Source organism: Ostrea edulis, chromosome 1 (genome assembly GCF_947568905.1).
Source record: "Ostrea edulis chromosome 1, xbOstEdul1.1, whole genome shotgun sequence".
Lineage (NCBI taxonomy): Eukaryota > Metazoa > Mollusca > Bivalvia > Ostreida > Ostreidae > Ostrea > Ostrea edulis.
In genome coordinates this window covers 547,501-560,783 of record NC_079164.1, presented here as the reverse complement: position 1 = coordinate 560,783, position 13,283 = coordinate 547,501, and the positions used below count along the sequence as shown (strand labels likewise).

At 36.4% G+C, this 13,283-nt stretch overlaps 1 protein-coding gene across 1 annotated transcript in view; it reads left to right on the top strand.

Annotated features, from left to right (window-relative positions):
* The window catches only part of LOC125664956 (peroxisomal acyl-coenzyme A oxidase 3-like), a 28,209-nt gene that overhangs the window by 3,930 nt on the left and 10,996 nt on the right, over positions 1-13,283 (top strand). Inside the window, exons 5-11 of the mRNA XM_056152807.1 lie at positions 56-152; positions 279-461; positions 1,459-1,702; positions 3,732-3,854; positions 4,216-4,326; positions 5,157-5,311; positions 5,881-6,028. Coding sequence (XP_056008782.1) covers positions 56-152; positions 279-461; positions 1,459-1,702; positions 3,732-3,854; positions 4,216-4,326; positions 5,157-5,311; positions 5,881-6,028 — 1,061 coding nt within the window. The remainder of the gene's footprint in view (positions 1-55; positions 153-278; positions 462-1,458; positions 1,703-3,731; positions 3,855-4,215; positions 4,327-5,156; positions 5,312-5,880; positions 6,029-13,283) is intronic.

Here is a 13,283-nt window from a genome sequence, read left to right as displayed (position 1 = left end):
CATGTCTGTCCTAATTTCCTTCACTGTCTGTATTATGTCATATCCTCAATCTTAGATTCTTGTCCTTCAACAAATATCACATTCCAAGGGAATTCCTGCTGAACAAAACTGGGGATGTAACACCGCAAGGGAAATATGTCACTCCATACAAGGTAGGTAACTGATAATGTCAGCAAGAGAAATGGATGTGTCTTTTGTTACTTCTAGAAAAAAATATGGAAATATTTGAAGGTCATGGTCTTGTAGTCACTGAAAATGCTAACTGGTCACTTTTGCAGGACCCTAGCAAAAGATTCGGGGCCTCTTTAGGGGCCTTATCTGGGGGACGAGTTGGGATCACTGGTATGTGTGTGTGTAACCTAAAGCTCTGTATGCCTATTGCCATCCGGTACTCTGCTGTTAGACGTCAGTTTGGCCCCACAGAGACAGAGGAAATTCCAGTTTTAGAGTATCAACTTCAGGTACGTGGAACAGAGACATGTAGGTATTTCAGTCTTTAATTTAACGGCTTTTCCAAAGAATTCAACCCAATTGAGATATAGGGCTCACAGCAGATGTGACTGGTCGACAGGGGATACTTACTCTTCCTAGGCACTTGATCCCACCTCTGGTGTTTTCCAGGGGTCTGTGTTTGCCCTATTCTGAATTTTGTATTCTTGAAAGGAGTTTTGGGATAGATCACTGTTCGGTTTCTTCACCTTTTTATCTAATACATGTAAACTGTAATAAAGGAATAACTTTATTAAAACCATCAATGATATATATTATGAAAGATTTTAAAGGTATATAGTTTTTTGGGCCTGTTTGTGTGAATAGATGTTTTTTTTTGTCCACAACCTTATAATGAAAAGTTTTGAGCTATACAAACAAATGTATCATATTTTGTCAGTTTAATGAATGAGCTCAAGGCTTAATGCCAGGTAAATGTCAAGGGCAGACAACAAATTTCTATATCGGCCAACAACTTTCAAATGTTGGAAATGGTGATTATAGATATTTTGCAATCTTTAATTACCAAAGCAAGCCAATTTTAGCACACAGCCTCCGCCTTCTATAGTTCTTGTATTTAGTCAATATGTCTAACTGTTACTTCAGTAAGACTTAGCCACATGGTGGGGCATCAATATGTCTAACTGTTACTTCAGTAAGACTTAGCCACATCGTGGGGCATCAATATGTCTAACTTTTACTTCAGTAAGACTTAGCCACATCGTGGTGCATCAATATGTCTAACTGTTACTTCAGTAAGACTTAGCCACATCGTGGGGCATCAATATGTCTAACTTTTACTTCAGTAAGGTTAGCCACATCGTGGGGCATTAATATGTCTAACTGTTACTTCAGTAAGACTTAGCCACATCGTGGGGCATTAATATGTCTAACTGTTACTTCAGTAAGACTTAGCCACATTGAGGGGCATCAATATGTCTAACAGTTACATAATTATGTGTATTGCAGCAGTGGCGCCTGATCCCTTATCTAGCAGCTACCTACGTGTTGGAACACTTTTCTGACACTTTCTTCATGGACTACGCATCGGTCAGGATCAGCATCATGGTGGGAGATAAATCGGAGAGAGCGGCAGAGCTTGGGAAGGAGATCCACGCTCTGTCCTGTGCCAGTAAACCCCTGGCGGGCTGGATTGCCAGGGATGCGATTCAGGAATGCCGCGAAGCCTGTGGTGGCCATGGTTATTTTGGAGGTAAGATTTTAGGAGCTAGCGGTGGACATTTTTTATTTTCGTATTCTGAAATATGGGATGTGTATGGTTATAAATGTACAATTTCATCACACAAAATATTAAAGCTCCTTTTAAACATTCTAATCACTGTTCTATACACAATGTGTGTCATATCCTTCTTTTAAACTCATGGCTGATATCAATATGCTGATGGTTTTAGGGCAGCTGCATTTAGTACATGCATGGATAAAAAAAATTAAGTTTTGGGTTCCAAGAATGAAATTTTGATTTTATCATCAGTAACAATCTCTTTCAATCTCCATTGATCACAATTTTCATAAATATTGAGTATAACTGGATGGCCATTTTTACTCTTGGATTACTTTCTGCTCTTCTGTAAGGAGATGGGGACCCGCGAGAAACAAACTGTCCTGCTTCTTTGCTGACAAATCAATGTTTGTTATATCTGCAAGGTCTTCTATGGTATATCAAGCTTACCTGACAGCAATGTTTTTTTCACTATATACTGACAATGACTGACTCGAACGAGGATCATCTTCAAGTGACTTGTTGTCTGATTCAAAACACTGTGTCCGCTTAAGAAACCAACACATATAAGAATAATGGAATCCTTCATTAGTACAAGTGTGGGATAGGGAAATTCCACCGGGGGGACAAGATTCGCAGTCTAGGACGAGGTTTTGCAGAGTCAACAAAGAATCTTGTTCCAGAGGTGGAATTTCCCTATCCCATTCGAGTAAATAATGAAGGATTATTTTACTCACATTTTAGTGTAAAAATTCAAGAGAAAATTAAAGATTATCAAAATTCTCACTTGAACTTCAATTCAAAAACTAATTAGATAGCCAGAAATAGTAACCCGAAAATGGTTTACACTGTAAGTGTAAACTTAAAAACCAAAGGTTGTCCACTAGAAAGCTTTATCAAAATGAAATTTAAAGAAAACAATACAAAATATTTTACTTCACCGTGTAACATAAATCATAGGAAATATATGGTGTCACAATCAAATGATGTCGCAGCAGTGTGAGACAGAAAAATCTCACATGGCTGTCTCACATGGGTAAAGTCGATCTCATACTGATGACAATGCGAGAATGCTTTATCTCCACATTAGAAACTGACACATATAAGAATACTTGATCTCCATAATCATACTCTGTTCAAATCGGCTTTAATGTCTGTTGGCATAAAACCTGATAATGCAAACTTTGCAATACGCTCTTTACACAGAAGAAATGCTAATATTCTCTTTGTCATCCATTTTTACGTCAGTATATTGAAATATCTAGAATATTAAGTATATTACATCATATTCATTGCAAAATATTTTATATAACGACACAATTAAGAGGCAATTTCCTGACATTTATAACCATATTCAAAATGTTACATTTTTAAACAGCGTTTTAATTTCACTTAGCAATATTCAAAACTTTTCAAACGACCCTCGTACGTTGCACTTGTAACCTTTAAATGTTTACTTGTGATAAATTGTTTGAACTTTTAAATCTGTATACTTGTGAGTGAAGTAAGAAGTTAGTGCAGTTAGGTCGGGGACACTTTGGTGCTGATCATGGATAAGTGCTATTTCTGTGTGATGTGTATCATGAACTACGCACTTGTGACCGCACAAAAGGCAACAAATATTAACCTCGCTTATATACATGACAGTAGGTGCATGTAAATGCATATTATGGTTTGTATTAGTGTTGTTTGTGTTTTGCTGATGGTAGTTTGACAATATCTGAATCTTTATGATGTACTGTATTTTGATGTGGTTACATTGATAGGTTTAATGTTTCTGCTTCAGTTGGAAATTCCTCAGATAGGAATGTATTTCTATGAAACAATTTGAAATGAACATTCGGTGTAAATACTGAGACCTTGACCTTTATGGTTCTTACAGTGAACAGGCTTGGTGTCGTTGACTTTTATGCTATTTACAGTGAACAGACTTGGTGTCCTTGACCTTTATGGTTCTTACAGTGAACAGGCTTGGTGTCCTTGACCTTTATGTTATTTACAGTTAACAGGCTTGGTGTCCTGAGAGATGACCATGACCCTAACTGTACGTATGAAGGCGACAACAACGTCATTCTGCAGCAGACTAGTAACTACCTGTTGTCTCTGTTAGACAAAATCTCCAACGGTAAGGACCTATTTATTTACGTCTTACAAAACTAGTCCTTTTGACAGTCTGTTTCGAAATTTTTTTTTTTTACAGTTTGTTATGAAAATTGTCAAGAGTGCTTTTTCTGAGGGTTTTAATATTATACTATCCAAGTATTTGCAATTATATTGTCAATCCATGTCAATTCTATTCCGGCAGTACTCACTGTGATGTCATAAGATATCGTGACCATCATGAAATTAAAACAATTTAATGATTTTTATCTTTGTACTGCATTGTTATGATCATCCTGAATTCCACACAAACTGTCTTTAGAAAGAATCTGATTAGTCTCTGTGTATTGTTGAACATGACAGCTAGTGTATTTTGTATTGTGTAGGAGAGGAAATAAGCTCCCCACTGGAGAGTGTGAACTTCCTTAACAACATGAAGAGCATCCTTAATTCTCGGTTTAATCCCACTTCTGTTGCTCAGTGCATGGACCCCGAAGGTAAGCTGATTTCTGTAGCTCAGTGCATGGACTCCGAAGGTAAGCTGACTTCTGTAGCTCAGTGCATGGACCCTGGAGGTAAGCTGACTTCTGTAGCTCAGTGCATGGACCCTGAAGGTAAGCTGACTTCTGTAGCTCAGTGCATGGACCCTGAAGGTAAGCTGACTTCTGTAGCTCAGTGCATGGACCCTGAAGGTAAACAAACATAAAACTGGCCTGTGCTCTCAGTAGGTTTGATCTTAAAACAGTCCTGTGTACTCTAGATGTTTGATCTAGAGACATTACAGACACTGAAGGTAAGCTGAGATAAAACTTTTCTGTGTACTCTAAAGGTTTGATCTAGAGACATTACAGACACTGAAGGTAAGCTGAGATAAAACTTTTCTGTGTACTCTAAAGGTTTGATCTAGAGACATTACAGACACTGAAGGTAAGCTGTAGAAATAGCATTAGTGATTTTGAAGAAAGAGTGACAAATGTTTATTTGATATATTATATTTTGTATTCACTGATTAGATAATCTTATTAAAGATTCTTAAATTTAATATATCTGACATTGTAAGGGCAAAATAATTTCATCATGAGAGCAAGACTTAAATCATTTAGGGCAATGTGGCCTCCTGATTGTCCCATCTTTTTTGACACAGAATTAGCTCACGATAAAATGGTGCACTTGTTTCTACATAGTGTCATAAAATTTTGAAAGATCGTTCCACTTTGTGTTTCCTAACGGTGATATATCTCAGCAGTAATTCAGTGTCTACTGGTTTCAGTGTCTGCAGTAGTTCTGGTTTCAGTGTGAGCAGTAACTTAGTGTCTGATGATTTCAGTGTCTGTGAATGCTTTCCGATGGCTGGTTTGTCGACTTTTGATTGACAGCGCACAAAGACTACAGTCTCAGTCCGAAAAAGGCAGCGATGGATTCACGGCCAGGAACAACAGTCAGGCATATTATTGCAGGTCGCTAGCCATGGCCTATATAGAGGTAAATATTATCTAGGTCACTAGGTCATAACTCACAACAAATCAGGTCACTAGCGATGGCCTATATAGAGGTAAATATTAATATGTAGGTCACTTAGGTCATAACTCACAACAAATTAGGTCACTAGCCATGGCCTATATAGAGGTAATTATTATGTAGGTCACTAGGTCATAACAAATCAGATGCATTACTACAGGTACCATGGCTTATATAGAGGTAAATATTATCTAGGTCATAACTCACAACAAATCAGACTATTATTACAGGAGTCGTGGCCTATATAGAGGTAATTATGTAGGTCACTAGATCATAGCCAGCAAGTCATGCTAGCCTGACAGTGCTAATGCAGATCACTAGAGGTGGACTGTATTAATGTAAGTATCTTATGTAGGTCAGTTGAGATCGTAATTCATAACAACAGTTAGGGGTGACTCCTGCAGGGACTAGCCCTGATCCACCAGTATTTATAGGTAGGTGTGATATATAGGTCACTAGGTCATACCCCAGAACATTTCAGGTCTATTACAGGTCTGTTGAGGTCTTTGATTGGATTGTCATTTTATTTATAGTTGACTGTCCTTGACCGGTTCGTGACCTTGTTGAAAGAGGGTAAGGATGGAGAACCTGTCCCTGCTGACCTGCTTCCAGTGTTGGCCCGTATAGCTGCTTTGTTTGGACTATGGAGGCTTGAGAAACACTTGACAACTCTGTATCAAGGTAAATCATCAATAGCTTAAGTCTTTTAACGCTAACCCTAACCCTGAAACACCTGACAATATTGTATCAAGGTAAATCATCAATAGCTTAAGTCTTTTAACGCTAACCCTAACCCTGAAACACCTGACAATATTGTATCAAGGTAAATCATCAATAGCTTAAGTCTTTTAACTCTAACCCTAACCCTGAAACACCTGACAATATTGTATCAAGGTAAATCATCAATAGCTTAAGTCTTTTAACTCTAACCCTGAAACACCTGACAATATTGTATCAAGGTAAATCATCAATAGCTTAAGTCTTTTAACTCTAACCCTGAAACACCTGACAATATTGTATCAAGGTAAATCATGAATCTCTGAATGCTTACTCCTCCTAGGCACCTGATCCCACCTCTGGTGTGTCCAGGGGTCCGTGTTTGTCTGATCCCACCTCTGGTGTGTCCAGGGGTCCGTGTTTGTCTGATCCCACCTCTGGTGTGTCCAGGGGTCCATGTTTGTCTGATCCCACCTCTGGTGTGTCCAGGGGTCCGTGTTTGTCTGATCCCACCTCTGGTGTGTCCAGGGGTCCGTGTTTGTCTGATCCCACCTCTGGTGTGTCCAGGGGTCCTTGTTTGTCTGATCCCACCTCTGGTGTGTCCAGGGGTCCGTGTTTGTCTGATCCCACCTCTGGTGTGTCCAGGGGTCCTTGTTTGTCTGATCCAACCTCTGGTGTGTCCAGGGGTCCGTGTTTGTCTGATCCCACCTCTGGTGTGTCCAGGGGTCCGTGTTTGTCTGATCCCACCTCTGGTGTGTCCAGCGGTCCGTGTTTGCCCAACTATCTATTTTGTATTGCCTATAGGAGTTATGAGATTGATCACTGTTCGTTATCTTCACCTTTCATCAAGGTAAATCATTAATATCTTAGTCGCCATTTAATACGTTATCATGGTAAATCATGAATATCTTAGTCACCATTTAATACGTTATCAAGGTAAATCATAGATATCTTAGTCACTATTTAACATGTTATTGTTGGATGTTAAACACTCAGTGAATATCTTAGTCACTATTTAACATGTTATTGTTGGATGTTAAACACTCAGTAAGGTAATTAATTCTCAGCATGAATATCTTAGTCACCATTTAACATGTTATTGTTGAATGTTAAACACTCAGTAAGGTCATTAATTCTCAGCATGAATATCTTAGTCACCATTTAACATGTTATTGTTGGATGTTAAACACTCAGTGAATATCTTAGTCACTATTTAACATGTTATTGTTGGATGTTAAACATTCAGTAAATATCTTAGTCACTATTTAACATGTTATTGTTGGATGTTAAACACTCAGTGAATATCTTAGTCACTATTTAACATGTTATTGTTGGATGTTAAACACTCAGTAAGGTCATTAGATTCTCAGCATGAATATCTTAGTCACTATTTAACATGTTATTGTTGGATGTTAAACACTCAGTAAGGTCATTACATTCTCAGCATGAATATCTTAGTCACTATTTAACATGTTATTGTTGGATGTTAAACACTCAGTAAGGTCATTACATTCTCAGCATGAATATCTTAGTCACTATTTAACATGTTATTGTTGGATGTTAAACACTCAGTAAGGTCATTACATTCTCAGCATGAATATCTTAGTCACTATTTAACATGTTATTGTTGGATGTTAAACACTCAGTAAGGTCATTACATTCTCAGCATGAATATCTTAGTCACTATTTAACATGTTATTGTTGGATGTTAAACACTCAGTGGATATCTTAGTCACTATTTAACATGTTATTGTTGGATGTTAAACACTCAGTGGATATCTTAGTCACTATTTAACATGTTATTGTTGGATGTTAAACATTCAGTAAATATCTTAGTCACTATTTAACATGTTATTGTTGGATGTTAAACACTCAGTAAGGTCATTACATTCTCAGCATGAATATCTTAGTCACTATTTAACATGTTATTGTTGGATGTTAAACACTCAGTGAATATCTTAGTCACTATTTAACATGTTATTGTTGGATGTTAAACACTCAGTGGATATCTTAGTCACTATTTAACATGTTATTGTTGGATGTTAAACACTCAGTAAGGTCATTAATTCTCAGGTACTTCTGTATTAGACATTAAAACTACACTACTATATTGTTTAGTTTTATCAATGCATTGAAAAAGGAAATAACTTAAAGTTCATCATTTGTTTCACACCATCTCCTTGGCGTATAATGTTGGTCATGTCCGTCTTCTGTTCCATTCATGTTAGACTCATTTCCAAAGATATTATTGAAGATGCTTTCATCAAACTTCATATGATATATATGAACTTCATATGATATATGATATATATGAACTTCATATGATATATGATATATATGAATTTTATGTGATATATATATGAACTTCATGTGATATATGATATACATGTATATGAAATTCATGTGATATATGATATACATGTATATGAAATTCATGTGATATATGATATACATGTATATGAACTTCATGTGATATATGATATACATGTATATGAAATTGATGTGATATATGATATACATGTACATGTATATGAAATTCATGTGATATATGATATACATGTATATGAACTTCATGTGATATATGATATGTATGAATTTCAGCGTGGCTCTAATGTTTTCCCTTGACAATCTGTATGACCCTGACCTCACATTTCTTGAATCTGCCTCATTTTCTTCTACCATGAAGGTTTTCATTGATAAATTCTTCCAATCATACTAAAGTTGTAATGATAAATTCTTCCAATCATACTAAGTTGTAATGATAAAGTCTGGGTACTCTGAGGACACTGAGTGACATGAATATGGTATTACAGTGTTAAATGTCTGGGTACTCTGAGGACACTGAGTGACATGAATATGGTATTACAGTGTTAAATGTCTGGGTACTCTGAGGACACTGAGTGACATGAATATGGTATTACAGTGTTAAATGTCTGGGTACTCTGAGGACACTGAGTGACATGAATATGGTATTACAGTGTTACTTGTACAGCCATCATTTTCTGCTTGAATGACTTCATAATCAGTAAGCTGATCAGGTCTGCTGTAAGTAGAAGTGGTAATCATACCAAACTTTCACTCAGCCTGTTAGGGTGATGAGTTGCACACTCCAGTGCTTAGTGTACCTACGTTCTCTGCTTGATTGACTTTGATCAGAAGTTTGGTATAAATCAATGCAAAGTGGGACTTAAATCACACTTAATGTCAGGATGTCTGTATTCTGTTACATGTAAACACTTTCTACTCCATCAGATTATGTATGTATTCTGTTACATGTGAACACTTTCTACTCCATCAGATTATGTCTGTATTCTGTTACATGCAAAGACTTTCTACTCCATCAGATTATGTTTGTATTCTGTTACATGTGAACACTTTCTACTCCATCAGATTATGTTTGTATTCTGTTACATGCAATGACTTTCTACTCCATCAGATTAGGTCAGGATGTTTACATTCTGTTAGACGTAAACACTTTCTACTCATCAGATTAGGTCAGAATATCTGTATTCTGTTACAAGACAGCTGTCAAACACTTGGGGACTTTCATGCACAAACTGCCTTGGGATGCTTCATATGCAGTTTGTGTTTCATTGACTCAGGGCAAGGACTGGCTTTTTTTCTCACCTTATGAGAACCAAACTAAAGTTACACATATGACACATCTTGAGATGTTTCTTCCATTCAATAGTCAGGATGCTGCTGATGTGTTTTGATAACTCTCTTTAATGACAGCTTGTAAGTCTTTTCTCACCCGATGACAAATACAACACAAACTCGCACGGAGCCTACATTTCGTGCTTCATTGAATCTGATAAACGAATATGAACAAGATTCCCAATGTTTACACTCTCCATAATGTGATTTTGTCTATTGCCATGTTATTACAGGGTACCTGTAAAGTGTGAAATGAAATCGAAATGAAATGAAATCTACCGAAACGAAAGGAAACAGATTGTATAACCGAACTCTTTTGATTATGAGAATTAAAAATGGTGAGTAAGCACAAGGTACATATCCGAAGATGATTAAATCATGAATACCAGTTTTGGATCTAGAAATTTCAGAATGGAGGTATACATTCTCACAGGTCAGAGGTCTGGGGAAACACATTAAATGAGGGGTGGGGCCGGGTCACTGACATTGGATCCGCCTTTGGGCATAAATACATATGTTTCAGTATTTTTTGCTCTAAAGACAAATCTATGTATACATGTGGATATTGTGTATTTGTATGTAGTATATCAAACGGTGGATTCTGAGTATGTTTTTCCTTTCTCTTTGTAATTTCTGCTTCACTTGTTCATAAGCCTTTTGATTTTACAAAATGCTGACCTCCTCCTGATTTTATTGCATAAAATATTTTCCGTTTTCTGTGTCGTTTTCAATTCCCCATTTTAGCAACACCCCAAATATATAGAGTTATCTTTAGACTTACTGTATATCAATAATAATTTTTAATAATACATGTATATATATCTTGCCAAATTGCATTCATATAATATTGTATACTATTTATTTTTTTTCCATTATTGAAAGTACTCACACCTCAGAAGTTAGATATAGAATAAGAGGTTAAACGTCTTACTGTTAGATATAGAATAAGAGGTTAAACGTCTTCCTGTTAGATATAGAATAAGAGGTTAAACGTCTTCCTGTTAGATATAGAATAATTAAGAGGTTAAATGTCTTCCTGCTAGATATAGAATAAGAGGTTAGACGTCTTACTGTTAGATATAGGATAAGAGGTTGAACGTCTTCCTGCTAGATATAGAATAAGAGGTTAAACGTCTTCCTGTTAGATATAGAATAAGAGGTTAAATGTCTTACTGCTAGATATAGAATAAGAGGTTAAACGTCTTACTGCTAGATATAGAATAAGAGGTTAAACATCTTCCCGTTAGATATAGAATAAGAGGTTAGATGTCTTACTGTTAGATATAGAATAATTAAGAGGTTAAACGTCTTCCTGCTTTAAACTTTCCCATACACCAGGTTCTTCAAACAATGTTTGATGTTAACCGATGGACTACTTAAAAATGTGTCAGTCAACCCGAAAAATGACATCAACATTTACATGTATATGTGTTAACTTTCACAGGGACCTGAGATACATATAATGTACCACTTTTTATTATCATTGATTACACAGTTCGGTTCTACAATCTGTTTTGTTTCGGTAAGTTTCGTTTTACAGGTGCCCTGTTATTGCAAGGTGAACACAAAGGTGTCTCCTGATTATGTAGTGGGTCAAATAATTTAGTTTACCTCAGACCATATCAACTGGAATTATAAAATTGCTCTGAGCAATAATTCTGTCACACTGGTATTATAGATTTACAAGACTGCTCAAAAGTTATTTAGAAAAGAATAATGGTCTTCAATAGAAATTCATTTTATGATATGTACCCAGTTTTGGATGTACCCCAGGGAGGGTACTACATTTGTTTTAACCCCATCCATACTTACATAATTATACAAGTAATTCATAGTCTGTGTTTGTTGTTATATTGTGTGTGGGCATGATTTTTAGGTTGGGCATTCCTGTACAGCTTGAGAAAACTCAACACAGGGTAGAAAGAGTTGTCTCTCTTTGACAAGTCAATTTTAAGATCTCAGTACTGTGGAAGTATAATATACTCTTACTAGAATGTGACCTCATAGTCACTGTTACCATATAAACTAACCACACACAAATTAGCAGTAAGCCAGGCTAACTTTTCGGGCAGCCGAGCGTTTAATTAATAAACAAAACTATACAATGATTCTAAATCATAGCAAATGCAATATTGCATAAAATGAAATACAGCTTAATAACCATTTAGCGTTTACCCTCATCACAAACATTACTAACCGCCCAGAAAAAACCATAGATAAAAAAGGATTATAAAAAAAACTTTGGAAATCTGTGTCCACACGCCGGTGTTAATAATGTCTAGAGAGTGAATACTGGACGTGTATTTTTTAGCTGTAATTTATTAATAAAAGTACTATTCAATAAATTGTTGAAAATAAGGTGTGTCTGACACCGTGAAAGCGCTGACTTAGAATGACTATTGTTAACCTTCTCTACCTTGATATCTCCATAGCTCTATCTGATTGGTCGTCCTATGACCACCCTGCGTATCATTACGCCAATACATTCGAACACGCTTCTATCATACAATGTTTTCCCGCTATTCTGCGAAACGCGGGAAAACTTTATTCTCTTAATCCGGTGAAGAATAATAGCATGGCTTATATAATAATATTTTTTCAAAGCACTAAACCATTTCTTAATACTTTGATTTTAATTGGTAGATGCAATTTGATAGGCTGATCACAATTTTTTTTATTGTAAAACCTATGAAAGATACCTTGTTATGGGGACATGTCACCATGGCAACCTAAGCCAGCCGAGGCGTGCGTGAACAATTGAACATTTTTAACTTCTTCTTAATAACTACCAGTCCAATTCTTTTCAAATTTGGTATGAAGCATCATTGAGACAAGAGGGACATACATTGTAAATTTCAGGACTTCAGCACCCCTGGGGCCCTAGGGGCGGGGCAAGAACTGCCCCAAATTGACCAATTTTCAAAAATCTTCTTCTCAAGAATCACACACATGTAAGAGAAACTAAATGCATAGTGATGTAGAGCAGGAAGGCCTCTACCAAAATTGTAAATTTCATGATCCCCGGGGTAGGGGTTCTGACCCAAGTCGGGGCCAAACTTGTTATATAGTGTTTATGTGTAAAACACTTAAATTACATCTTCTTTACTAAATTGAAAGTAAATAGATATTTAGAAAGAACAGGTAGTCCTTTACCAAAAATGTAAATTTGATGATTCTAGGGGTAGGGGTTTTGTTATCAGGGTGGGGCCAAAATGGTCAGTTATTTAATGTGTGAACAATAGACATTTTTAACTTCTTCTTGATAACTATCATTCCAATTCTTTTCAAATTTGATATGAAACATATTTGGAACAAGGGGAACATAAATTGTAAATTTCAGGAATCCAGCACCCCTGGGGCCTTAGGGGCAGGGCAAAAACTGCCCCAAAATGACCTATTTTCAAAAATCTTCTTCTCAAGAACCAAACACATGTAAGAAAAACTAAAATAGGATAGTGATGTAGAGCAGGAAGACCTCTATCAAAATTGTAAATTTCATGATTCCTGGGGTAGGGGTTCTGACCTGAGGGCGGGGCCAAATTTGTTATATGGTGTTTATGTG